This window comes from Symphalangus syndactylus, chromosome 14 (assembly GCF_028878055.3).
Source record: "Symphalangus syndactylus isolate Jambi chromosome 14, NHGRI_mSymSyn1-v2.1_pri, whole genome shotgun sequence".
NCBI classification, from domain to species: domain Eukaryota; kingdom Metazoa; phylum Chordata; class Mammalia; order Primates; family Hylobatidae; genus Symphalangus; species Symphalangus syndactylus.
The window spans coordinates 92,327,240-92,355,131 of record NC_072436.2 but is presented as its reverse complement, the minus strand read 5'-3'; the positions used below and the strand labels follow the sequence as shown (position 1 = coordinate 92,355,131).

Genomic DNA, 27,892 nt, shown 5'->3' with positions numbered 1-27,892 from the left:
GGCACCATATGAAGTTCTATTTGGTTGAATAAAACTCACATCATATTTGCTGAGTGCCTCCTATTGAAGAGTCCTGGACGGGGGTGAAAGGTGGACAGTGAGGAGGTAGGAGTGCACTTCGCATAGATCTGGGGTTCAAGGTAGGATATGTTTGTGTAAAGTTTGCTTTTAAAAAATTCAGGGCTGCTCACAAAGTAATGGGCTTGATTTCTTTTGTCCTGCTTATGGAAATCAGTTTATTTGTCTCATAATAAGCAAAAACTGAAGAAACCAACACCACTGTTGCAATTTTTGAAGCTACATGGAAAACTGATGAGGTGAAATTTTTGGCATACATCAGAATCGTATTCAATCTGAAACGGAATTATTTCCTCTTTTTCTTTTCTTTTTAATAAACCCAACTAAAGTAAATATTTTCCTGAGCTCTCACCCCTATAGGAGGAGTTATTTTGGCCTTCTGAAGAGGGTGAGATGGAGAAATAGTGCTGCTGATTTCCCACCTCTGAGCCTCCTCGTGGGTCCCGTCGAAACCCTGCTCTCCCTGCTCTGAGGGAAGGTGCTTCACAGCAACTTCAGCCTAAGGGCAGTGACAGTGAAATGGCCTCCAGAGAGCCAGCAGCCTGGGCCGCCCTCTGCTGTGTGTTTTTGTGCCCTCAGGAATGTGTGGATGCAGCAAATGACAACAGTGAGTGCTCCGTCCCTAGCGGAGCCCCAGGCCCTCTCACTCTTTGTGTTGGCTGGTTTCCAAGGTTGAATGACTGCATGGGTTGAAGCTTCATTATCCACAAGGGGAGGCAAGACAGTGGGCTGGAGGGAGAAAAATAGGCCTTTCCCATGGGCATGATTCCAGCAGGGTTTGCATTTTTACATCAGTAGATCTCAGGGACTTTCATTTTCTGTCAGTTTGGACCGTTTGCCCTATCCCAGCTACTTGGGAGGCTGAGGCAGGTGGATCACTTCAGCCCAGGAATTTGAGACCAGCCTTGGAAACATAACAAGATCCCACCTCTGAAAGATAAATAAATAAATATCCCAGCACTAAAGCCCATTTATTTAGTGGTAATACAATTTCTGCTTTGACAACATTTTCCACTGGATGTCAGCCGCCATAGCATCACTTTGGAGTTGGAAAGGACCACAGAGCTCATTCTAGTGTAATCACTGAATGTCTGGAGAGGCTGTGCACACAGCTAGTGAGTGACAGAGCAGTGCCCAGAATTTGGGTTACCCAAGCCCCACATCAGTGTTGTGGTCCTTACACTTCACTGCCTCTGGTGTCATTAGAATAATTTCAGTAATTTGTTGTATCAGGTTGGGCTGAAGTGACCTGTATTCAAATCCTGGTTTTTCCACACCTAGGTATATACTGAAGAAAAAGGGTCACACAAAACTTATACACAAATATTCAGAGCAGCATTATTCAAAATAACTAAAAAGTGGAAACAAACCAAATGTCTATCAACTGATAAATGGATAAACAAAGTGTGATATTTCCATGCAGTGGACTACTCTTCAGCCTTGAAAAGGAAGGAAGCAGTGATATGTGCTACCACATGGGTGACCTTGGAAACATTATGCTAGGTGAAAGAAGCTAGACAAAAAAGCCATATGTTGTATGATTCAATTTATATGAAATGTCCTGAATAGGCAAATTCATAGGGACAGAAAGTAGTTTAGTGGTTTCCAGGGCCTGTAGGGAGGGGAGTATGTGGAGTGACTACTAATAAGTATACTGGGTTTATTATTGGGATGATAAGAATGTTGTGGAATTTGGCCAGGTGCGGTGGCTCGGACCTGTAATCCCAGCACTTTGGGAGGCCAAGGCAGGTGGATGACTTGAGATCAGGAGTTTGAGACCAGCCTGGCCAACATGGTGAAACCCCGTTTCTACTAAAAATACAAAAATTAGCCGGGTGTGGTGGTGTGCACCTGTAATCCCAGCTACTTGGGAGGCTGAGGCAGGAGAATCGATTGAACCCTGGAGGCGGAGGTTACAGTGAGTCGAGATCATGCCACTGCACTCCAGTCTGAGCCACAGAGCGCAACTCCGTCTCAAAAAAAAAAAAAAAGAATGTTGTGGAATTTGATAGTTGTGATGGTTGCACAATTCTGTTAACATACTAAACATACTAAAAGCCACTGAATTGACACTTTTTTAAAGGGGTGAATTCATGGTATAAGAATTATATCTCAATAAAGCTTTTATTTAAAAAATTCTGGCTCTACCTCTTATTGGCTAGGCGACTTTAGGCAATGAACCTAAAGCCAAGTCATCTCAGCTATGAAACAGGAATAATAATACGCTTCACAGGGTCTTTTTGATGAGATCGTGAATTTGAAAATGCTTCTAAACTGTAAACCTCCCATATTTTTGGATTGTCAATGGCTTATAAGTTCATTATAAATTGGATTTTTAATCTTCTCCTCCTGTGTTTTTCACAATACTAACAAGGTCTGGGTACATAGTGATCACTCAAATAAAGATTTATTGAGTTGATTCAAATGTATTCCAGTTTTTTTTGTTTGTTTGTTTGTTTTTTGTGGTTTTTTTTTTTTTTTGTATTCCAGTTTTATTCAATTGTGGTAAATGAAACTACACAACAGGAAATCTACTCTTTTAAACGTTTTTAAGTGTTAAAAACAGTGTTATGAACGATATGCACATTGTTGTACAGCAAATCTCTAGAACCTTTTCATCTTACATAACTGAAACTATATCCACTGAACAGCAACTTCCCAGTTTTACTTTCTCCCAGTTCCTGGCAAACGCCATTTTACTTTCTGTGGTATGAGTTAGACTACTTTACATACTTCGTATAAGAGGAGTCATGTAGGATTTGTCCTTCTGTGATGGGCTTACTGCACTTAGCATAATGTGCTGAAGGTTAATCTATGTTGCATCCTGCGCCAGAATTTTCTTCCTTTTAATACTGAATAATATTCTATTGTATGAGTATACTCTATTTTCTTTATGCATCCATCCATCGATGAACATTTAGGTTGTTTCCATCCGTTGACTATTGTAAATAATGATGCAGTGAATATGAGAGTGCAAATATTTTTTCAAGACCTTGTTTTAAATTCTTTTGGATAGGCTGGACGCAGTGACTCACGCCTGTAATCCCAGCACTTTGGGAGGCCAAGGCGGGTGGATCACCTGAGGTCAGGAGTTCGAAACCAGCCTGACCCACATGGAGAATCCCCATCTCTACTAAAAATACAAAATTACCCGGGCATGGTGGTACATGCCTGTAATCCCAGCTACTCAGAAGGCTGAGGCAGGAGAGAATCACTTGAACCCGGGAGGCAGAGGTTGCAGTGAGCCGAGATTACGCCACTGCACTCCAGCCTGGGTAACAAGAACAAAACTCCGTCTCAAAAAAAAAAAAAATAAATAAAATAAAATAAAATAAATTGTTTTGGATAAATACCCAGAAGTGGGATTGCTGGATCATACGGTAGTTCTATTCTTAGTTTTTTTTTTTTTTTTGTAATGCAGTTTTGCTCTTGTTGCCCAGGCTGGAGTGCAATGGCGTGATACCCATTCATTGAAACATCTGCCTCCTGGGTTCAAGTGATTCTCCTGTCTCAGCCTCCCAAGTAGCTGAGATTACAGGTGCGCGCCACCACGCCCGGCTAATTTTGTAGTTTTAGTAGAGACAGGGTTTCACCATGTTGGCTAGGCTGGTCTTGAACTCCTGGTCTTAGGTGACCCACCTGTCTTGGCCTCCCAAAGTGCTGAGATTAGAGGTGTAAGCCACCGCACCTGGCCCTATTTTTAATTTTTTGAGGGCCTTCCGTATTGTTCCCCATAATGGCTGCACCACTTTACGTTCCCAGCAACAATGCACAAGGGTTCCAATTTCTTACATCCTTGCCAATATTTGTTGTTCCCCCCGCCCCTTTTTTTTTAGACAGAATCTCACTGTGTTGCCCAGGCTGGAGTGCAGCGGGATCTCGGCTCTCTGCAGTGGGATCTTGGCTCACTGCAACCTCTGCCTCCCGGGTTCAAGTGATTCTCATGCGTCAGCCTCCTGAGTAGCTGGGATTTCAGGCACCCGCCACCACACCCAGCTTATTTTTGTATTTTTAGTAGAGATTAGTTTTCACCATGTTGGCCAGACTGGTCTTGAACTCCTGACCTCAAGTGATCCTCCCGCCTCGCCTTTCCAAAGTGCTGGGATTATAGGTGTGAGCCACTGTGCCTGGCCATATTATCCTTTTTATTTTTATTTATTTATTTATTTTTAAAAAAGAAAATAATGGCCATTCTAAAAGGTATGAGGTGATACCTTGTTGTAGTTTTGATTTGCATTTTCCTGATGATTAGTGATGTTGAGCATCTTTTCATATATTTTCTGGCTATTTGTATGTCTTTTTTGGAGACATGTCTATTCAAGTACTTTGCCAATTACTAAATTGCGTTATTTATTTTCTTGCTGTTGAGTTTATTGGGTTCCTTATATGTTTTGGATATTAATTCCTTATAAGAATTACCGTTTGCAGGCCGGGCACGGTGGCTCACGCCTGTAACCCCAGCATTTTGGGAGGCAGAGACGGGCGGAGCACAAGGTCAGGAGATCGAGATCATCCTGGGTAACACGGTGAAACCCTGTCTCTACTAAAAATACAAAAAATTAGCCAGGCATGGTGGCGGGTGCCTGTAGTCCCAGCTACTCTGGAGGCCGAGGCAAGAGAATGGCGTGAACCTGGGAGGCGGAGCTTGCCGTGAGCCGCGATCGCGCCACTGCACTCCAGCCTGGGCGACTGAGCGAGACTCCATCTCAAAAAAAAAAAAAATAAATAAATAAATAAAGAAATACCGTTTGCAAATATTTTCTCCTATTCTTTATGTTACCTTTTTACTCTGTTGATTGTTTCCTTTGCTGTGCAGAAACTTTTAAGTTTAATGGTGTCTCACTTTTCTGTTTTTGCTTTTGTTGCCTGTGCTTTGCTGTCATATCCAAGAAATCGTTGCCAAGACCAGTGTTATGAAGATTTTCCTCTGCATTTTTTTCTAAGAGTTTTATAGTTTTCGCCAGGCGCGGTGGCTCATCCCTGTAATCCCAGCACTTTGGGGGGCCGAGGTGGGCAGATTACGAGGTCAGGAGTTTGAGACCAGCCTGACCAACGTGGGGAAACCCCATCTCTACTAAAAATACAAAAATTAGCCGGGCGTGGTGGTGCGTGCCTGTAATCCCGGCTACTCAGGAGGCTCAATTCCTGAGGAGAATTGATTGAACCAGGGAGGCGGAGGTTGCAGTGAGTCGAGATCGGGCTACTGCATTCCAGCCTGAGCGACAGAGCGAGACTCCGTCTCAAGAAAAAAAACAAAGATTTTTTGTTTGTTTGTTTTTTGTAGGGATGGAGATTCACTCTTGTTGCCCAGGCTGGAGTGCAATGGCACAATTTTGACTCACTGCTCCCTCCACCTCCTGGGTTCAAGCAATTCGCCTGCCTCAGCCTCCTGAATAGCTGGGATTACTGGCGTGCACCACCACTCCCGGCTATTTTTTGTATTTTTAGTAGAGACGTGGTTTCACCATGTTGCCCAGGCTGATCTCGAACTCCTGACCTCAGGTGATCTGTCCGCCTCGGCCTCCCAAAGTGCTGGGATTACAGGCATGAGCCACTGTGCCTGGCCAAAAACAAAAAAACAAAACAAAACAAAAAAACAGAGTTTTATAGTTTCAAGTCTTATGTTTAAGTCTTTTTTCTATTTTTTTTTGAGTTGGAGTTTCGCTCTGTCGCCCAGGCTGAAGTGCAGTGACACAACCTCGGCTTACTGCAACCTCTGCCTCCCGGGCAATTCCCCTGCCTTAGCCTCCCAAGTAGCTTGGATTACAGGTGTATGCCACCAGGCCTGGCTAATTTTTTTGTATTTTTAATAGAGAGGGGGTTTCACCATGTTGGCCAGGCTGGTCTTGGACTCCTGACCTCAGGTGATCCACCCACCTTGGCCTCCCAAAGTTGTTGGGATTACAGGTGTGAGCCGCTGCACCCAGCCTCTTTCATCCATTTTGAGTTGATGGTTGTGTATGATATAAGACAAACTTGTCCAACCTGCAGCCCACAGGCTACATGTAGTCCAGGACAGCTTTGAATGCTGCCCAACACAAATTTGTAAACTTTCTTAAAACATGAGATCTTTTTTTTTTTCTGTTTTTAACTCATCAGCTATCTTTAGTGTTAGTGTATTTTTTGTGTGGCCCAACACAATTCTAATTCTCCTTCTCCTTCTCCTCCTTCTCCGCCTCCTCTTTCTCTTCCTTCTCCTTCTCCTCCTCCTCCTCCTTCTCCTCCTCCTCTCCTCCTTCCTTTTTTTTTTTTTTTTTTTTTTTTTTGAGATAGAGTTTCTCTCTGTTGCCCAGGCTGGAGTGCAATGGTGCGATCTCAGCTCACTGCAACCTCCTCCTCTCAGGTTCAAGCAGTTCTCCTGCCCACCACCATGCCTGGCTAATTTTTGGGCAGGTACCCACCACCATGCTTGGTTAACTTTTGTATTTTTAGTAGAGACTGGGTTTTGCCATGTTGGCCAGGCTGGTCTCGAACTCCTGACCTCAAGTGATCTACCCACCTTGGCCTCCCAAAGTGCTGGGATTATAGGCGTGAGCCACTGTGCCTGGCCTTAATTCTTCTTCCTCCAGTATGGCTGAGGGAAGCCAAAAGATTGGACATCTCTGGTGTAAGATTACAGTTTAGTTTCACTCTTTTGCGTTGGATATCACGGTTTTTCAACATCACTTTCTTTTTTGTTTGAGACAAAATTTCGCTCTCTTTGCCCAGGCTGGAGAGTAATGACGCAGTCTCTGCCCACTGCTACCTCTGCCTCCGGGCTCAAGCGATTTTCCTGCCTCAGCCTCCTGAGTAGGTGGGATTACAAGCGTACGCCACCACGCCCAGCTAATTTTTTGTATTTTTAGTAGAGATGGGGTTTCTCCATGTTGGCCAGGCTGGTCTCGAACTCCTGACCTCAGGTAATCCGCTCTCCTTGGCCTCCCAAAGTGCTGGGATTATAGATGTGAGCCACTGCACCCAGCCCTCTTTCTTCTTCTTCTCTTTTTTTTTTGAGACGGAGTCTTGCTGTGTTGCCCAGGCTGGAGTGCAGTGGCGCATTTGTGGCTATAAAGTTCCCTGCGAGTACTGCTTTTGCTGCATGCCATAAATTTTGGCGTGCCGTGTTTTCATTTTCATTTGTCTCAAGATATTTTCTAATTTCCTTTTATATTTCTTCTTTGATCCATTGGTTGTTCAAGAGTATGTTAATTTTCAAATATTTGTGAATTTTTTAGTTTTCCTTCTGTTATTAATTTCTAGTTTTATTCCACCGTGGTTAGAAAAAATGTTTGTGTGATTTCAATCTTCTCACATTTGTTAAGATTTGTTTTGTAACCTAACGTGATCTGCTTTGGCGAATGTTCTGTGTGTGCTTGAGAAGAATATGTGTTCTGCTGCTGTTAGGTGGCATGTTCTGTATAGGACTGGCAGTTTAGTTTAGTTTATAGTGTTCAAGTCTATTGTTTTTTTAGTGGTCTTCTGTCTGGATGTTCTGTGTATTGTTGAAAGTATGGTGTTGAAATCTCCAATTATTAGTGAGTGGCTATTTCTCCCTTCAGTTCTGTTAATGTTTGCTTCATATATTTGGGTGCTCTGATGTTGGATATATAAATATATATATATTTTGAGGTGGAGTTTCACTCTGTCACCCAGGCTGGGTGCAATGGCACTATCTCAGCTCACTGCAACCTCTGCCTCCCAGGTTCAAGAGATTCTCCTGCCTCAGCTTCCCGAGTAGCTGGGATTACAGGTGCCCACCACTATGCTAGGCTAATTTTTGTATTTTTTTGTAGAGACAGGGTTTTGCTATGTTGGCCAGACTGGTCTCGAACTGCTGATGTCAGGTGACCCGTTGCCTTGGCCTCCCAAAGTGCTAGGATTACAGTTGTGAGCCACCATTCCCAGCTGGGTTAATATATATTTATAATTGTTATGTCTTCCTAGTGAATTGACTCTTTTATCATTATATAATGTCCTTCTTTGTCTCCTATGATAGTTTTTGACTTAAAGTTTATTTTGCTTAAGTATGGCTACTCCTGATCTCTCTTGGATAACACTTGCATGGAATATCTTTTTTCATCCTTGCACTTTCAGCATATGTGTGTCCTTAAATCTAAAGTGAGTTCCTTATAGACAGCATATAGTTGGATCATTTTTTTTTTTAAATCCACTTAGCCACCAATAGAATTATAATTTTTAAGCATTTATCAGAACTAAAGACATTTAGTAATGATTCCCCCCTTCATTTTATATACCTATTTTCTCTTTATTTTATTTTTTTTAACAGAGACAACCTATTTGATTTCTTGACAAGACCACAATCTGATCCCAAAGATGTGCTCCACAAACCCAGGCAACTGGGTCACCTTTGATGATGATCCTGCTTTTCAGTCTTCTCAAAAGTCAAAGAATTTTCCTCTGGAGAATCAAGGTGTCTGTAGACCAAATGGACTGAAGCTGAACCTGCCTGGCCTCAGGGAATTTCCCAGTGGATCTTCCTCCACCAGCAGCACCCCTCTCTCCTCCCCCATTGTAGACTTTTATTTCAGTCCAGGACCTCCAAGTAACTCTCCTCTTTCTACACCTACCAAAGACTTCCCAGGTTTTCCTGGCATCCCCAAATCAGGGACTCATGTGCTTTATCCTATTCCAGAATCGTCTTCAGACAGCCCACTCACAATATCAGGAGGAGAATCTTCCTTACTGCCTACCAGACCAACATGTTTATCCCATGCCTTGTTACCCAGTGACCACTCATGTACACATCCAGCTCCCAAAGTAAGTCTTCCAGATGAAGTTAACCCTCAACAGGCTGAAAGCCTAGGATTCCAAAGTGATGATCTCCCCCAGTTTCAGTATTTTCGAGAGGACTGTGCTTTTTCAAGTCCATTTTGGAAAGATGAAGGCAGTGATTCCCAGTTCACCCTTGACCCACCAGGAAGCAAAAAGATGTTCTCATCAAGAGACAAGGAGATGCCTATTGATCAAAAAAGCCTAAATAAGTGTTCACTCAACTATATCTGTGAGAAGCTTGAACATCTCCAGTCAGCTGAAAACCAAGACTCACTTAGAAGTTTGTCTATGCACTGTCTATGTGCTGAAGAAAATGCCTCTTCCTTTGTCCCCCACACACTCTTCAGGAGTCAGCCAAAAGCCGGATGGTCTTTCATGCTGAGAATTCCTGAGAAGAAGAATATGATGTCTTCCCGGCAATGGGGACCAATTTTTCTGAAAGTTTTGCCTGGAGGAATTTTGCAGATGTATTATGAACAGGGATTAGAAAAACCATTTAAAGAGATACAGCTTGATCCATATTGTAGGCTTTCTGAACCCAAGGTTGAGAACTTCAGTGTAGCAGGAAAAATCCACACTGTGAAGATTGAACATGTGTCTTACACAGAAAAAAGGAAATACCATTCTAAGACAGAAGTAGTTCATGAACCAGACATAGAGCAGATGCTGAAGTTGGGGTCCACATCATACCATGACTTCCTTGACTTTCTGACTACTGTGGAGGAGGAGCTGATGAAGTTGCCAGCTGTTTCAAAACCAAAAAAGAACTACGAGGAGCAAGAAATTTCCTTGGAAATTGTGGACAACTTTTGGGGTAAAGTCACAAAAGAAGGAAAATTGGCTGAAAGTGCTGTGATAACTCACATTTATTGCCTCTGCTTTGTGAATGGGAACCTGGAATGCTTTTTAACCTTGAATGACCTTGAGCTGCCGAAGCGAGATGAATCCTATTATGAGAAGGACTCAGAAAAAAAGGGGATTGATATTCTTGACTACCATTTTCGTAAGTGTGTGAAAGTACAAGAATTTGAGCAATCAAGAATCATTAAGTTTGTACCTCTGGATGCCTGCCGGTTTGAGCTGATGCGTTTCAAGACTTTGTATAATGGGGATGATCTTCCCTTTTCCTTGAAGTCTGTAGTGGTTGTCCAGGGAGCATACGTGGAACTTCAGGCTTTTGTCAACATGGCCCCATTGGCGCAGAAGTCATCCTATGCTAGTTCCTTAAGGTCCTGTGACAATATAATGATACACTTTCCTGTCCCATCGCAGTGGATCAAGGCCCTTTGGACCATGAACCTCCAGAGGCAGAAGTCTCTGAAAGCCAAAATGAACCGCCGGGCGTGTCTGCGGAGTTTACATGAACTTGAATCTGAACCTGTCATTCAAGTCACTGTGGGGTCAGCAAAATATGAGAGTGCCTACCAGGCAGTACTATGGAAGATAGATCGGCTTCCAGACAAAAATTCAAGTAAATATTCAACACCCCAAGTTTATTTTCATGGGAAATAGCTTAAATATTCTCACCTTTCTCCTTGGGTTGAAACCAGGTAGAGACAGATGGCAATTTGTCAGCTGAGGCCGTGCTTTGTGGTGGGAGATGGAACATTTAGCTACACAGCTGGTTTGTTTCCTTTTGCACCTATTTCTACCAGATAAGTTTAACTGTTGAACATTTTTAAAATATCATACGAAATACCATGCTAGGCTAGCAATTTGTTGTAGATGGTGACACTAAGAGAAAATTCATTGATATCCATGGTTGAGATTAACCCATAAACTTCACATGTTAAAAATATTTCTAATATAGCTGAGATTCCCTAATTAATCTTTAAAGATCTGTTATCCATGAATATACCTGAACTTTTTTGCATTCTCAGCTGATACCACTTCTTCCTTAGGTTTGCTCCCTGCTCTTTGAAATAAGACTGCTTTCATTTTTACCCAAATTGATTTTTATTGACTGAATTCACCCATTTTCTCAACTTGTATTGTTTTTGTTTTTGACGTGGGATCTCACTCTGTCATCCAGGCTGGAGTGCAGTGGCAGGATCATGGCAGCCTCCACTTCCCAGGCTCAAGTGATCTTCCTGCCTCAGCCTCCTCAGTACCTGGGATTACAGATGCATACCGTCGTGCCTGGCTAATTTTTTGTTTTTTAGTAGAGACAGGGTCTCCCTATGTTGCCCAGGCTGATCTTGAATTCCTGGGCTCAAGGGATCCTCCCACGTTGGCCTCCCAAAATGCTAGGATTACAGATGTGAGCCACCTCATCTGGCCTAAACTGGTTGTTTTAGAATTAGGTGGACACATTTGAGTGTTAACAATTCAGTTAATTTTTAAAAATTTTGCAAATAAAAAATTATCTAGAAGTCAGAACTTGAAAAGACAGTTATAGTACCACATTTATTTTGGAGTAGTAAGTAGTAGTGGGCGTAATATAATAAATTCAAAAACCAAATTTTAAAATTAGAGCTCTTCCCTATTTTAATTGAGGGTTGTTGGTTTTTTGTTTTTTTTTTTTCCCCTAGCAAAGCACTGGTCACTGGTCTCCGGAGTTAAATTGGGGGTGGGGCTGGGGGACCTGAGTTGATGCATTCATCCATCCATCGATCCATCCATCCATTGATCCAAATCTTTTTTTCTTTTTTTTGAGATGGGGTCTCACTTTCTCACCCAGGTGGAGTGCAGTGGCAAAATCTTGGCTTACTGCAACCTCTGCCTCTCGGGTTCAAGTGATTCTCCTGCCTCAGCCTCTGGAGTAGCTAGAACTACAGGTCCTCACCACCATGCCTGACTAATTTTTGTATTTTGGTAGAGACAGGGTTTCACCATATTGGCCAGGGTGGTCTCAAACTCCTGACTTTGTGATCCTCCCGCCTCGGCCTCCCAAAGTGCTGGGATTACAGGCTTGAGCCACTGCGCCCAGCCCATCCATCCAAATCTTTACTGAATACTTACTGTACACCAAGTGCCACATCAAGTGCTGGGGATAAAGATAAATAAAAATATGATCCCTGTTTCCAGATGGCTCACAGCTGCTGTAGTCCTTCAGAGAAATTTAAGCTCATCTAGGCCCCTCCAGGCTGTGGACTTCAGAGGAAGCATTTTTCTTTGGGGTGGACTTATGGCAGTGTTTCTCAAACCTGGCTATATTATTATTATTATTATTTTGAGATGGAGTCTTACTCTGTTGCTCAGGCTGGAGTGCAGTGCGATAGCTCACTGAAACCTCTGCCTCCCAGGTTCAAGTGGTTTTCCTGCCTCAGCCTCCCGAGTAGCTGGGATGACAGGCGTGTGCCACCATGCCTGGCTAGTTTTTGTATTTTTAGTAGAGACGGGGTTTTCCTGTGTTGGCCAGACTGGTCTTGAACTCTCGGCCTCAAGTGATCCACCCACCTTGGCCTCCCAAAGTGTTAGGATTACAGGTGTGAGCCACCACACCTGGCCAAACCTGACTATATTAGAATAACTTGAAAGCTTTTAAATAATCTCAATGTTCAGGCTTCATTTCATGCTAATTAAATCAGAATCTCTGGCAGGGGTGGGGGGCGGGTGGAGCCAGAATCCAAGTATTTGAAGATTTCTCCAGATATAAGGTGTAGCCAGAGGGAAGAACACTGCTCTCCAGGTGTTGTAAAGTTGTAGAACCAGAAGAGCAAGCCCCAGACTACAATTGACTTGAGGGGCAGCACTGCCCGCACCCTGGAGGCCATGGGACCACCTTGTCCATGACTCTCTGTTTGTTGGTTTAACATCTGTTGACTGATGAGAGCTTGAGCTATGGGCAGGATCCTTCAGGTGAGAGACACAGGCCTGGTGAGCTGAGGAGCTCCAGGAACCTGTGCAGAAGGGAAGTTCCTACATTGTCGTTCTTCCTGACACCCCACACCCTTCTTCATTAATGCCAACTTTCACCCCACAGCGTTCTCAAGACTCAGATTAATTATGTTCAGTTCCCCCAAACTAGCAAGGGTAGCTCAGGCTTAGGGCAGAGTGAGGTGGTGATGGTGCAGCGTGGTCACAGTGAATGGTCTCAAACAGCACATTCTGATCAACTCTGCTGTGATGGGAGGGAAGGTCAGTATCTTCTATGACATAATCCACTGAGATAATGTTTCCTGCTTTCTTTTTTTTTTTGGATGGAGTGTTGCTCTGTCGCCCAGGCTGGAGTGCAGTGGTGCAATCTTGGCTCACTGCAACCGCTTCCTCCTGGGTTCAAGCAATTCTAGTGGCTCAGCCTCCCAAGTAGCTAGGATTACAGGCCCACACCACCACATCTGGCTAATTTCTTATATTTTTTGTAGAGATGGGGTTTCACCATGTTGGCCAGGCTGGTCTCGAACTCCCAACCTCAGGTGATCCACCCGCCTCGGCCTCCCAAAGTGCTGGGATTATAGGTGTGAGCCACCGTGCCTGGCCCCTGCTTTCTTTTATAACTTGGCTAGAGAGGCAAATTGAACCATTTGCATCATCATGCCAGAGAAACCAGTTTTAAGGTCTTCATACAGGGTTCCAAATGGTCTGTTCTAAAAGATATTTGTGCTGGTTTTAGGTTAGAGGGTTTAAACAAAATCAGAGTATTAGCTTTTGTTTTGCTAAACAAAAAGGGAAAGAGAGGCAGGCAGAAAGTCAGGCAGGCTGGAATGCCTATTGGAACCTCCTGGATCCGCAGGTTTCCCCTGAAATCTGGGTGATAAACTAACTCCTGTAGTTTTCCGTTGATCCTAGAGATGGTCTTGAGGACTGGAACAAAAGGTCCAAAGCATTTTTTGCATAGACTTGAAGTGGTAATTATGCTTTTGAGAGAAGCACAATAGGCTCAGGCTGCGGGCTTGTCCACGTGGTGTCAGAGGGACAAGAGCACAGGCCCCATTTGTAGTCCATTCCTATTGCTCTACTTAGAGCAGGTGCTCCGGGAGGCCCTGAAGGAAATAAGCGCTTGGCTAAAGCCTGGCCAGGCTAACCACACTTATTTTTCAAATTGAGAAACTATGCCAATCATCTTTTCTAATTTTGGGAGTGCAGACATGTATGAAGCTTTTTGTGAAAATGATCCTGTTTATAACACTGCATTTTTTTCAGAGTTAATGGTGTAGTTAACTGATTCAATCAACAAGAATTTGTTGAGAAGGAGGCTCACTCATTTACTCCACAAACGTCTGCTAAATTTCTTCTAGGTATAGGTTCTGTGCTGAGTGTTTAGGAGATACAGACACAAACATGATTCCTACTCTACCAGAAACTTAACAGTCTAGAAGGTGAGACAGACTGTGAAGCAGCCACCCAAACGCACTGTGGAAAAGTGCATAGTTCCAGGCTTGGACAAACATATGCACTTAGGGATCCCAGAGGAAAGGGTGATAAACTGCCTGGGGACTAGGGAGGGCTTTGCTGAAGAGCTGATGGCTGGGAGAGTCAATAGAGTTTCCATCAAAGAAAGAAACAGCAGAAGCACAGGTGTGTGGGTGGGGGATCTTACCTAAGTTTTGGGGCTGAAGCAGTGGTGGGGGAAGAGACCAGTGTATTAAGACCTTGTGGGCCATGCTGTGGGGTGTGAAGTTTATCTGTCAACAAGGCCTCGGGGTTGTTTTCAGGCGTGACTGCTACAGAATCATATCTTGTTTCAGAAAGGCTGGCATGCGGTGCAGAGGAAAGATTTAGGAGTAGATTATAGACACAGGGAAGTTGGGAGGAGGTGAGGGATGCTGAGCAAAGGCAGTGGCAGAGAGAGAGGCAAGAGATGGGTGAGCGAATTCAGGGGAGGTGCCCCTAAGTGATGACAGATTCTCTATGGGCATGAGGGAAAGGGAGGGAATGGGACAAGGTCAGGGGCTCTGGCTTTGGTGGATAGGTGGGCAATGGTGCCATTAGCCAAGATAGCCTGGGATCTTCTCATCATCCGTCCTTTTAAATTCTGTTTCCCAGCCCTGGCCACATGTTAGCATCATTAAAGCTTCAAACACATACCCATATTTGGGCCCCATCCCCTACTAATCAGGCTCTGTGAAGAGGGGGCCCAGGTACTGATGTTTATAAAGGCTCATGCAGCCAGGGTTGAGAACTACTGACCTGATCCCCTAGGCAGAGATCACTCCTCCCTGCTCTGCACATGCCTGTGTCTTCTAGAGCTCTGTTATTGCTCTCCCTTGAGTATTTATTTATTTATTTATTTATTTATTTATAAGACAGAGTCTCGCTCTGCCACCCAGGCTGGAGTGCAATGGCACCCAGTCTCACTGCAACCGCCACCTCCTGGGTTCAAGAGATTCTTCTGCCTCAGCCTCCCAAGTAGCTGGGACTACAGGTGCGCACCACCACGCCTGGCTAATTTTTGTATTTTTAGTAGAGATGGGGTTTCGCCATGTTGGCCAGGCTGATCTCAAACTCCTGACCTCGTGACCTGCCCAGTTTGGCCTCCCAAATTGCTGGGATTATAGGCATGAGCCACTGCGCCCGGCCTCCCCTGAGTATTCATTAGCAGTGGAGCTCACCAAGAACAATGACAAGAATGGACATTTCCAGGGAAACTGGCTGGACCTGATCTTGGCCTTCAGGAATTCTTTTGTAAAACCGTCATATCACCAGGCCCACACAGGACAACATTTTACAGGCATTTCAGTCAATTACACAGTGATAATTCACTGAACAAATCCTTTGGGATCACACCTGCTTTATTGAGATCAGGTCTGTGCACAAAGAGGGGGCCCAGGGAAAACACAGTGGGGCTGTGTCAGGTGGTGTCCAGAGGGCATGGTGCAGCTGTGGGCCTGGCTTGGGGCAGGACATTTCTGGGATTACAGGGCCCTGCCCCAAGCTTCTCCGTTGAGGGGGTGGGGAGGGCAATACAGAGAGTGAGAGGGTGCCAAGGCAGGCTATAACCTAATTTGCCTCTTGAGAAGTATGGTAATAATAAGGTTGGAGCAGAGAGGAAATCTTTGTCCTAAGGCAGTGCTTCTCAAACTTTTGTATGCCCGGGAATCACCTTGTTAAAATGTGGATTCTGACTGAGCAAGTGGAATCTGGAATACTGTGTTTCTAACAAGTGCTGATGTGACGCCAATGCATCTGGCCCAAGGAACACGCTTAGAATAGCAGGATCCCAGAATGCATCTCCATTTTTCTATATGACTTTTAGATCAGTTGTGTATTTAGAGAACATAAAGTTTTTAAAAAGCTCTTTAAAATTTTATCCTTTTAAAGATAGTTTCTGAAGACTTTGCATTATTTGAAAAGATACTTTGAAAATGGAAACTGAATGAATAGCACTGGAGTGCAGTGGCGAGGTCTCAGCTCACTGCAACCTCTACCTCCCAGGCTCAAGCCATCCTCCCACCTCAGCCTCCCAAGTAGCTGGGACCACAGCACGTGCCACCGCACCTGGCTAATTTGTATTTTTGGTAGAGATGGGGTTTTGCCATGTTGCTCAGGCTGGTCTCGAACTCCTCAGCTCAGGCAACCCACCCACCTTGGCCTTCCCAGTGCTGGGATTATAGGTATAAGCTACCGCACCTGGTAAGAACATATAAACTAGTCTACTATGCTCTAATTATAAAACTTTTTTATTTTTTATTTTTTTTCCTTCCTGGGAATTTGAGGGATCAGGATTGAACTTTTTTATTGGGGAAATCACCTGTGACTTCTGGAAAGGTGGGGAGGGCTGCTGGTCCCTTAATGTCCCTTCTAACCAGCTTGTCAATGCTTAGTATTCCTTCAACAGTGGGCAGGTCTTTCATTTTGCAACAAAGGTTTGCCTGAGGCAGTAGCTCACAGACTTCATTCATACTGAGGTGTGAATGACAGCAGAGGAGCTTAGGCTTTGTTGGGGTGGTAGAGAGAGAGAAAGAGAAAGGAAGAAAGAGAAAGACAGCTGAAGACAAGTGAGGATGCTGGTTAGCCAGAGGAGGTGTATATGGTGGCACAGAATTATTAAGGGGAATGAGAGTGGTGGAGGATCAATTAAATATATCTACCTCTAACTTCCCAATTTTTCGCTTTTTCTTTTTTTTTCTTCTGCCCTGTCATCAGCACATTGGTTGCTCTCTCCTCCTCCACTTCTGTCATCCTCTTGCTATTCTTTCCCTTCAGCCCTCTAACAGTTCAGTTTCAGGTGTAAAATATTTTGCTTCAAGAGGGACTGGATATTAACTAGACCTAAGATTTTGTGATTTACATTTCCCGTCCTAAGAAAAGGAATTATGTTGAGTGAACAATGACCAAAGCTGGACAGTTCCCCCTGGTGGTCAGCACTGAGACAACATGATTTTCCTCTACCTTTTATTCATTAATTGGTAAATTTGAAAATAATCTGTTAAGCCCCAAACATGACAGACATTGTGCTAAGGACAGACATGACACCTGTCCCTGTGGGGCAGAAAGTCTGAAGACGGAGTGTGTTACTAAACATCGTAGAGCATTTAGCATTTTCAAAAGCCATAAAAAATAAGCCAGAAAACTTGAAAGGAAAAAGGCTTTTACCATTTTTCAAGAAAAGCAGGTAGAAAGGTTTTGTTTCTGACATTTTTTGTACCACTAAGTCTTCAATTTGGGTTTAGTTCTTCAATTTTTCATCATAAAATTTCCCCAAATAATTTTTTCTTATAAAGTGTGTCAAATCAGATCATGTCTAGTATAATTTTTAACTCGAATGTGTAGCATTCACAGTCCCTTTATTAGCAAAATTATAGTAATTAAATAATACTGGCTTTATAATTGAACAGCACTTTGCAAAATAATATGTCTAGCTCATCTACATTGCTATAGAATACTACTGCCCCAGTGCTGTATGCATATGAACTGGTTAATCCTCACAACAGCCCTTATAAGGTTCAGGTTATCCTCATTATCCACATTTTTAGATGGAGAAACTGAGGCCCAGAGAGATAAGCAATTTGTAACCCTAGCCTTAATCACTTTGCCATAACAAGACTGAAGAGTGCCTGCAGTAAGTGTAAATGAACTTACTGTATCCTCACTGCAGACAGAGGACTAGAAAGAGTAATGGAGTATGCAGTCTCTCTGGGTGTGTGTGTATGAGAATGAAGTTATCACTTGCCTGCAGTGATCCGGTTGTTAAGAGCACCTCAGAGGCCACTGTTGTCCTACCCTTCCTCTAAGTGGTAGAGATGGCTAATGAGCATCTGTTGGTTAATTGATTGATGACTTCTCAAGGCTTTTTACAGCCTTAGAATTCTATTAGTCACCCTAAAAGAAACAGGTTGTATGGAAGGAAAGGTAATTTATCTTTTAAGAATTAAGTGAAATCCTTTAAACCCTTGTTTTTGTGCCTAAAGCTATATTCTGATGGAAATGCTCTTTCTCCAGCTATGTCAGTGTTACAGTAATTTAATCTGGTTCTTGAAATTACTCTTTATCTCATACATTTATTTAAGTAAAGATAGCCACATTGGATATGGAGAGGCTATGAACAATGCAACAGAATCACGGAATGTTTGTAAAGCTGCTACAGTGATTACAATGAAAATATTTTTCATTTCCTTATAACACACACACACACACACACACACACACACACTATATATGACTCCATCTAAAATCTTTGAAATATATCCAGTATCTCTGGGTCTGGCACTGAACCTGGCCTGGCACAGCACAGATGCTCAATAAGTGACAAACTGAGTGAAAACCAATATTAGATTAAAATATTAAAGGTCAATATGCCCATCTCTACTCTGTATAGCTATTTCAGTCAAAGTATTTTCGAAGGATGACTGAGAATTAACAGTAGGGAAAAATAATTTGTTCCATTGAAAAAAGAATTCTTGGCCTGGAACATTTTCTGAAAAGTTAAGTTTAACTTTTAAAAACCAGAATTTTAAAATACTATGACTTAATTTGGGCTGAAGTTTATTTTTGAGTTATCTGTAAATAGATGGTAAGGAAATGAATAAATTAATAATTATAAGACATTACTCAGTCTAAGAGAAAGAGGCTTGTACAGGTCTTGAGCACATTGTAGCCAAATAATTATGTCTAATATAAATATTACTCATATCTTTTAATTAAGGAAAACAATTAAGTTTAATAATATTACTATATTGTTTAATATAAATTAAACATTAATATTAAAAAATTTGCTTAAAATAAATATTTAGCAAATTGTATTAGTATAATATAGTAATTATATTGTTATATACTAATATAATTTGTTAAATATAGTAATATTTCTAATTGAAAACATTTTTAGGAGTTCATCTGTGCCTGCATATAGTAATATATTTTTTATTTTTTATTTTAAAATTTTTACCATTCTTATTCAAAATAGTAATAAAGTCTTACTTGTTTTTAAAGCTAGTACTTAAAAATGGCAGACAGCTTTCCCCCTAGTTGGTGCAAAATTGTAGATTTTCATGGTATGTTGTTTAAATGGAATTTGCACTGCTGCAGTGCTAATGAAATTCCTTATTAAGGAGAGAGATGGGTGCCTTTTATGTTCAAGAGAAATGTTCAATGGCCCTTAAAATACTTTGACTATTTGGTTTTTTTTCCCTCAAGGTCTTGATCATCCCCATTGTCTGTCATACAAATTAGAGCTTGGATCAGACCAAGAAATTCCATCTGATTGGTATCCATTTGCTACTGTTCAGTTTTCCGTGCCTGACACCTGTGCCTCAAGGACAGAGGTCAGGTCTCTGGGGGTGGAGAGTGATGTCCAGCCACAGAAACATGTTCAGCAGCGAGCTTGCTACAGCATCCAGGTACATCCCAAAGCTTCTAGAACTGTGACCTGATTTGGCTTTAAATACTTGTTTTGCTGTCTTTGTGATCGCGTATGTGTTGTGTGTGTGTGTATATGTGTGGTGAGATTTGCCCTAGAGAGGATCTCAGCTATGGAAACTTGATGGCCACCATTGAGCTTAGTTCTTCCTATCCATTCTGGAGAATGTTGGGAACACTTAATAATTTAGCTCTCAATGAAAAACAGGACATTAAAAATGAATCTACATTTTAGAAGCATATTTATAATAAAAATTATGATGTTAGAACACCATTTCTCAAAATATGTGCTGCAGAACACGTGCCCCATATAATTATCCAAGAAAAAAATAAGTTGGGGAATGCCATATACTAAATTAATGTTAAATAAAGGCCCTCAAGAAGTCCTGCAGTAAGGAAACTTGTTAAACGTAGTTAACCCAGTTTTTCCCGACTCATTGGCTATTGTGTCTTGTCTGTGTATGTTTATGTAAAACACTTATCCCTATCTTGTGGAATGGTGTTCTGTGGAGCATGCTTTAGGAAACGCTGAGTTACTCTATTATGGTAGTTTTCAGTTTTTTGTTTTTTGTTTTTTTTTTTTAAGATGGCATCTCACTCTGTCAACCAGGCTGGAGTGCAGTGGCACGATCTTGGCTCACTGCAAACTCCGCGTCCTGGGTCCAAGCGATTCTCCTGCCTCAGCCTCTCAAGTAACTGGGATTACAGGCACCCACCACCACACCCAGCTATTATTATTATTATTGTATTTTTAGTAGAGATGGGGTTTCACCATGTTAGCCAGGCTGGTCTCAAACTCCCGACCTTAGGTGATCTGATGTCTCGGCCTCCCCAAGTGCTGGGATTACAGGCGTAAGCCACCATGCCTAGCCTATTGGTAGCTCAAAGTTTTACTTTAAATTTTTAAATAGAGATGAGATCTCACTATGTTGGTCAGGCTGGTCTCAAATTCCTGGTCTCAAGTGATCCTCCTGCCTCGGCCTCCCAAAGTGCTGGGATTACAAGCGTGAGCCACCACATCCAGCCTGGTATTATGGTAGTTTTAAATGTTTGCCATCAGCTCTTCTGCATTCTTAGGCAGATGAACTAAAGGAGGACATACACTTACGTCTGTTTCTAAACTTGTTTTCCCTTCTTATCCTCAAGTTTAGTAGATATATGGATATCTTCTGCCACATATTTCCCACAGTATCTTGAAATGGTGATGCATCTTGCTGATTTTGTTTAAAAGGTTTTCCTTTTTTTGAGACAGAGTCTTGCTCTGTTGCCCAGGTTGGAGTGCAGTGGCATGGTCTCAGCTCACTGCAACCTCCGCCTCCTGGGTTCAAGTAATTCTCCTGCCTCAGCCTCCCAAGTAGCTGGGATTACAGGTGCCTGCCACCACGCCTGGCTAATTTTTTGTGTTTATAGTAGAGATGGAGTTTCACCATGTTGGCCAGGCTGGTCTCGAACTCCTGACCTTGTGATCTGTCTGCCTCGGCCTCCCAAAGTGCTGGGATTATAGGTGTGAGCCACCACACCCGACCTAAAAGTATTTTTTATCTAGAAAATATTCCAAAAATCACAAAAATTGAACTGCATTACAGACAGGTGGTTCAGTTTAGAATTTATGTTTCCCTTCTGTCTTTCACATGAGCAACGTTTTATAATTTCTAATAGCATTTATTTTATTTTTAAAAATTTAAATTTTGCCTGTTACACAGCCCTCAGGAGGTCCTGAGAACATGTGCCCCTCGAATAGCATTTTAAAATCTATGTGTTGCTTGACTTGCAGCAATGATTAATGCCATTCTGATTTTCTACTAACTTATTTCTATTAAAAATAGTGATATTATACATGATGTTGCTAATATCAACTGGGTTTCCTACACTATAGTATTGTGAGTCAGGATTTTTCTTTATTGTGGACTATCTGTTTAGAAGTCTATGTTTGGGTCCAGTTACCTTTTTCTACTGATAAAAGTAATGATAGGTAGTGCTGTCCTGTGCAGCCCCTTCAGACCTGAAGGATGTATTTCCCCAGCAGGTGGGAATTGCCTCGGCTGAAGATAGCTGCCTTCCCTGAGGTTATGCCTCTTTCCTGGAATCTATGCAGGGGTGTATAGGCCCCTTTGCATCAACCTGGGCTAACTCTGTAGGTCCGCCCAGCTTCAGCTCTCCAGGGCATGGGGCAGAAGCCTTCATTCTGACTACATTGCAGCCCAGCTTCTCTCTCTGCCCATTTAACTTCATTTCCTGCCTCACTCCCCGATGAATGTTGAACTCAACAGCACTCTCCAGTAAACTTTCTGCACACAGATCTCCATCTCAGAGTCTATGTCTTGGGGACCCTGGCCTATAACACTAGGTATATATGTATCATGTGTGACTGAAGAGTGGGTCAAGTGCGCATGGAGACTGTGTTTATACTTATTTTCCTATTCACAGGACGTGCCGGGTTCATGCAGTTTTAGTGGACAATTAAAAATTACTTTACAAAGTATCTCTAGCTTTAGTAGCATTTACTAGTTGATCTGCACCTGGTGGCAGTTTCAAAATGTTTTCTTCCGTTTAGTAATTATCTGTTGCCAGATACTGCTCCACATGCAGGGACACAGCAGTGTGAACAGAGAGACAAAGTCCCTGTCCTAGCGTAGTTTCTAGTGGGGGTAAACGAAAAATAGTAGATAAATAAATAAATAAATAAATACATATGACTTCAACTAATAACAAATTCTAAGAAGATAATAAAATAGGGTAACAGGATAGAGAGTGACTGGAGGGCTTTATCTGGGGTAGTCCTGGAGGACCTCCAGGACGATGTGACACTTGAGCTGAGACAAAAATGATGAAGAGCAGATGGTTTACTATTAGGTTGCTGCAAAAGTAATCACGGTTTTTGCCATTTGCTTTGCAGCAACCTAATAGTTTGTAAGCTGGTTTGTGTCAGTTAGATAATTTTGGGTGCATTATAAATCTTAGGGGGGCCAATGGCTAGATACATGATACAGCCGTATATTCAGGTAGAGGGATAATCGATCATATGTCTAGTCAGATCTGAAAATGTTTTTTTCAATATATGTATCCTGTATACATTTTATAAAAACTACGTTTGACTTAGAAGACAGTTTTGGTGCTCTTGAAGACTTGACCCTGGCGGGGAGGATTTGGGGGGCTCTGTTGTTCAAAAGGAGAGCAGAGTGCCTCACTTGGAAGCTACTGTAGGAGGGTAGAGGGCTGTGTCTGTGTCCAAAGGGTGAGGTTTGTGCAGTCTGTGCCGCATGTATAAAATAGGACTGAAGAGGTGTGAGTGCTGTGTTGCATTTGTTAATGCTATCTGTGTTTTGCTTTTGCATAACAGGTTGAAATAGAAAAGAAGTGGATTAAAATCGATGGAGAAGACCCAGATAAAATTGGTGACTGCATAACTCAGTAGGAGTAGCAAGAGTTTATGATGACAGCCACTTGTCAAATATGTAATTCACCGAAACCACACCAAGTCCTGCTACTGTAGAGTGGAAATGACTTCTGAATAGCGGTTTTAGGACAGGTCTGATGGCTGTGTTTAGAGAAGTTTAGACCTAAAACTGAACAATCTGTATTTTATGCTTTTCATATGTTTTTGTCCTAGGGGTTTGATCTAAAATGTTTCTATAATTTGTGTGATGTTTTGCTTCGTATTGAAACTCAAAGGCACTGTTACTCGTTGTGTGACCCCACAGCCAGTTTGATTTTTGATTACTCAGTGGCTGATCGTTTTGCTCCCTGGATTACTGAGGTGCCGTCTTTATTTTTTCCCATCTCTTCTTGCTGGTTAGTGCCTGTACTAGAGGGTAAGGGAATCAAAGGAGACATAAACCAAAATGCTTTATTTTCCCTCTTTCTTGCCTCTGAAATATGGCTAGGTGTAGAATGATGTTGAAACCACAGGCTAAAATGTAGATCTGGAAGTATCTGTGCTTTTGAATTACTTATTTACCTGTCCTCTTACCATTGGTAAATAATAATTGGCTATATTTGGTACCTGTCTCTCTCCTACTGTGTTGTCATTTTCAAAATGTGTTTGTTTTCTGGTGTGTGCTGCAAAGAAGCTATTTCTGTTGTCCTACATATTTTAGTATAAATCACTAAGACATATTTCCTTTCACTTGGCAGGATTCTTTTCAAAATGGAATCTGAGTATTAGACACTAGTTAAAATATTTATGTATATTAAAGATGAATTTTTAAAACTTATAGATACTATTTTCCAAAAGTACAGATTCTAAGGACATATTTTGATAAAGTATTATTTGTAATGAACACAAGCCTCTCTTGAGTAGAAGTCTAAATCACATTATGATTATTTTGTACTAGTTCTGCTATCATGCTCTTTTATGCTAATTCTGCTTATTTTAGAGTATTTTTCATTAAAAGGTGAGCAAAGTGAAAGATGCTTGGTATTTTACCCAGATTTCTAAGAGGCAACATTTTTATTCTTCAGAGTCAGGTAAATGACTATAATAGTTTGATTTCTAATGAAAAGTCAATAGCATTAGCAGTTATAATTCTGTTTATAATTTCCTTTTAGCATTTACAGTGAAAAGTGAGAATTTTAAAATTTATAAAATCTATATTCCAGGTATCGTTTTTAGTCTGAAAAACAAACTCCTCCATGTGGTATTAATATACCTTCAATTTATGTTGAATCTTAAACATAATTAGGAGATATTTTTCTCTATTTGCTAGATTTGTTTTGAGTCAAAACTGATTTAATGTTCTTCCAAACATTATGTGTTGGCCTACAGAGTTTATTTCATGTGTTTTATTTAATATTTAATATTATATTACATTCATTGAAATCTGTTCAAAAACAGATTAAGACAAACATTTATGATGGTCTGTATCAATCAGCAGATTTTATTGCTTTTCATTATTTTACTGTAAAGGCAAAGAATGCAATAGGTGATGGTTGGTTGAAAGGAATTGCTATTGCTGTTTTTATTTTTTACTTTTTTTGAGGCAGAGTCTCACTCTGTTGCCCAGGCTGGAGTGCAGTCGTGTGATCTTGGCTCACTGCAACCTGCGCCTCCTGGGTTCAAGGGATTCTCCTGCCTCAGCCTCCACCTAGCTGGGATTACAGGCACAAGCCACCCTGCCTGGCTAAAATTCTTTTATATTTTTAGTACAGACGGAGTTTCCCCATGTTGGCCAGGCTGGTCTCGAACTCCTGACCTCAGGTGATCTGCCAGCCTCGGCCCCCCAAAGTTCTGGGATTACATGCGTGAACCACCATGCCCGGCCGCTATTGCTCTTTTTAACTTCATTTGATGCCTTGCTTATAATATCATATGCTTGAGGCTCACTGTTGATGTAGAGTAGGGCAAATCTGTGTGTGTATGTCATTTAAAAAAATTCCACCATCTTTCCTTATCATCTGGTGTGGGCGCACTCTAGAGTGACTTCAGTCTGCTCAGAACGAATATGGAGGCAGGCCGAAACTGATGCTGCCCACAGTCCCACTGAAGTTAGGTGGGTTAATTACTGCCATTCCTTTCTAAGTGTGTTTTATGGCATCCTGCCCACAAAGAACTCACGGTCTGATTAGGATGAACTTAATGACTATTTACACCTCAAAATATATTCAGCAAAGGGTTCACTTAATCTCCCCTCATGCTTCACAGGTCCACTAGTATCTGTGGGTACTTCCCTGCCCAGTTTATTCACTCACAAGCCACCGGGCCTTCAGGACATCTCAAGATTCAGTCTTGACAATATAATAGCAAAAGCTGGACTAAAGCCCAAATGGAGTGTCTGTGGCAATGCAGAGGCTGATAGCATTAACAGCAGGGTGTTATAGCATAATTGTTAATTCGCACATCTATTAGGATCCTTAAATATTCATTACTTAGTGTTAAATTAACATTCTGTGTAGGGAGGGGAGGCTTATTCAGTTCTTCTGACCTCAGAACTGGCAGGAGGTCAGACGTGACTACAGAACTCTAGGTGAAAAATCAGGTAGGGTTCAAATTAAGTAGAACTGCCCTCGCCCGAATAGCGATCTTCAAAAAACCCTTGCTTTTAAGGGAGGGAAGCGGGGAAGGAAAGGAATGAGGGAGGAAATATTCCTTTCCAGCATTCAATTTGCTTAGATCATTCCATTGTGAGTTTGACCATTTTGGAGTCAAATGAGCAGACTTCCAAGGAGTTGACCAGTTTGTGACTAGTCTGGTCACCTTTCCAGTTACAAGATCATATTAACTGTGTAAATGAATTCACGGGTAGATCATTTGTGCAGATCTGAATTTAAGGACATTTCCTTTTTCTGTGGGAATCATAAGAGTTTATCCATTAAAAAAAGATACTTTCCAGCACATAAATAAAGGCTGGAATTTTACAACCTGATGTATATATTAGACAGTTCTAGGATGTTAGTGCCCTTCATTCCAGAGCTGTGCTTGTGATACAGCCCCTTTTCTTATAAATTCAGTTAGAAGGCCTTCCTTAACAATGACTATTATAATGTTTTACTTAAAATACAGTTTTATATTCTGTCAATGCAAATATAAAACAGGTTGAGCCTTAATAATCATGTAACAAAACATTTTGTAGATTACATATTGATTTTTCAAAAATTAAAAATGTATTTCAAACTATTCTTACTGTGCTGTGAATTTATATCTTCTTCTGCAAGACCTGGGGCTATTTTTTTTTCTTAAGGTATGAAATCAATTTCAATAACCTTAAACAATTGACTCTCTGTCAGGCATATGTCAGGCTCCACTCCTAAGGAGTCAGTGACCATGACCTCTTGGCATATCCTGGAAAAATGACATCATCAAAGTATAGCTGATAATGTTATAAAGGATGATTTTAAAAATAGAGTATAATCATGCCTGTAATTCCAGCTCTTTGGGAGGCCGAGGCGGGTGGATCACGAGGTCAGGAGATTGAGACCATCTTGGCTAACATGGTGAAACTCCGTCTCCACTAAAAATACAAAAAAAAAAAAAAAAAAAAAAAAAATTAGCTGGGCATGATGGCGGCCACCTGTAGTCCCAGCTACCGGGAGACTGAAGCAGGAGAATGGTGTGAACCCAGGAGGCAGAGCTTGCAGTGAGCTAAGATCGCGCCACTGCACTTCAACCTGAGTGACAGAGTAAGACTCTGTCTCAAAAAAAAAAAAAAAAAAAAGAAAGATATGAAATGAATACATGCATAAGATTACCACTATTCAAAGCCTTTCACAATTTTTCCTTGAAAACAGGAAAAACTTTGTCCACAGAATTCCATCGAATTTTCAAACTTTGGCAACTTGCAGAGTAGTCCTGTAGAATTAATGTGCACCTAAAAACCATGTTTTTAAAGTTTAGAAAACCAGTTTTACATAATTGTACAGAATATATTTCAGGTAAGGTATACGTGTGGGTGGTAGGGAGTTGGGGAGAGTGGAGGGGAGTTGTGGGGGAGTGGAGGGAGGCCGTAGGAGATATGAAGGTAAATCAGTGCTTATAAAGGACGAACCTAACAACCTCTCCACCCTTCTTTTTATAAGAAATCTGCCTTGTGTTGAAATTAAATTTTTATTTAGCTACTAAAGTTAATATTTCAAAATGGCATCAGTACTTCGTAGAAGACAGAGAATGAAGCATATTTTAGCCACCGCTAGCACTCACAAAGTTTGGCCCTAGTTCTTCAGGAACAACAAAAGGATTGACTGGCAAAAACTGACCTTATTTGTAACAAAAGTCCTCAAAATCCCACCAATCAATTCTTTCCTGTTTTGTCTCAACTCTGGCTAGACTGTCCCACTGCTTTTGTGTAGACACAGGGTAGATTTTGATGTTGTCTCTCCTAGACCCTCCCCATTCTCTGCAACTACTGTATTCCAAGGAACTTATACCTTTAGCCAGGGCCCTAAAACACAGGGTTATGTGTATTCTGTTGAATCATATGTAATCGCCAATATTTACCTTTCTTGATGGGAATTTCACGGGCTCAATCTAATTATCCACATATTTCCCTGGGTCATATGATACAAGCATTTTTTGTTATCCTGCTTAGAAATGGGATTGGAATATGAATTTGACTAATTTTTAAAGCAAGATAGAGTTGCTAGTCAAGAAGCAAATAGTTGAATTATGAAATACCATAGATACAGGCTACAGATAGTATTGTGCCTTTAAAATCATGTTTCCTCTGTAAGGAAAAGGAAAACTGATTAGATTAATTGCCCCATGTTTTAAAATATTTCAGTTCATTTCCACGAGACTTCCTGGGGAAGAAAGGCACAGCATCATTAGACTCTGGGTTTTGCTGCTTCCCCTTCACGTATCTGCACTCGCACA

General features: G+C 41.7%; 1 protein-coding gene across 2 annotated transcripts in view; it reads left to right on the top strand.

The window, feature by feature from the left end:
- Positions 1-26,200, top strand: part of STON1 (stonin 1) — a 68,791-nt gene extending 42,591 nt beyond the window's left edge. For both annotated transcript variants that reach the window (XM_055241986.2, XM_055241987.2), the window contains 3 exons: positions 8,345-10,321; positions 19,366-19,568; positions 22,928-26,200. In XM_055241986.2, the coding sequence (XP_055097961.1) occupies positions 8,392-10,321; positions 19,366-19,568; positions 22,928-23,002 (2,208 nt within the window). In that variant the 5' untranslated portion in view covers positions 8,345-8,391 and the 3' untranslated portion in view covers positions 23,003-26,200. The remainder of the gene's footprint in view (positions 1-8,344; positions 10,322-19,365; positions 19,569-22,927) is intronic.
- Positions 26,201-27,892: the final 1,692 nt, after the last annotated feature.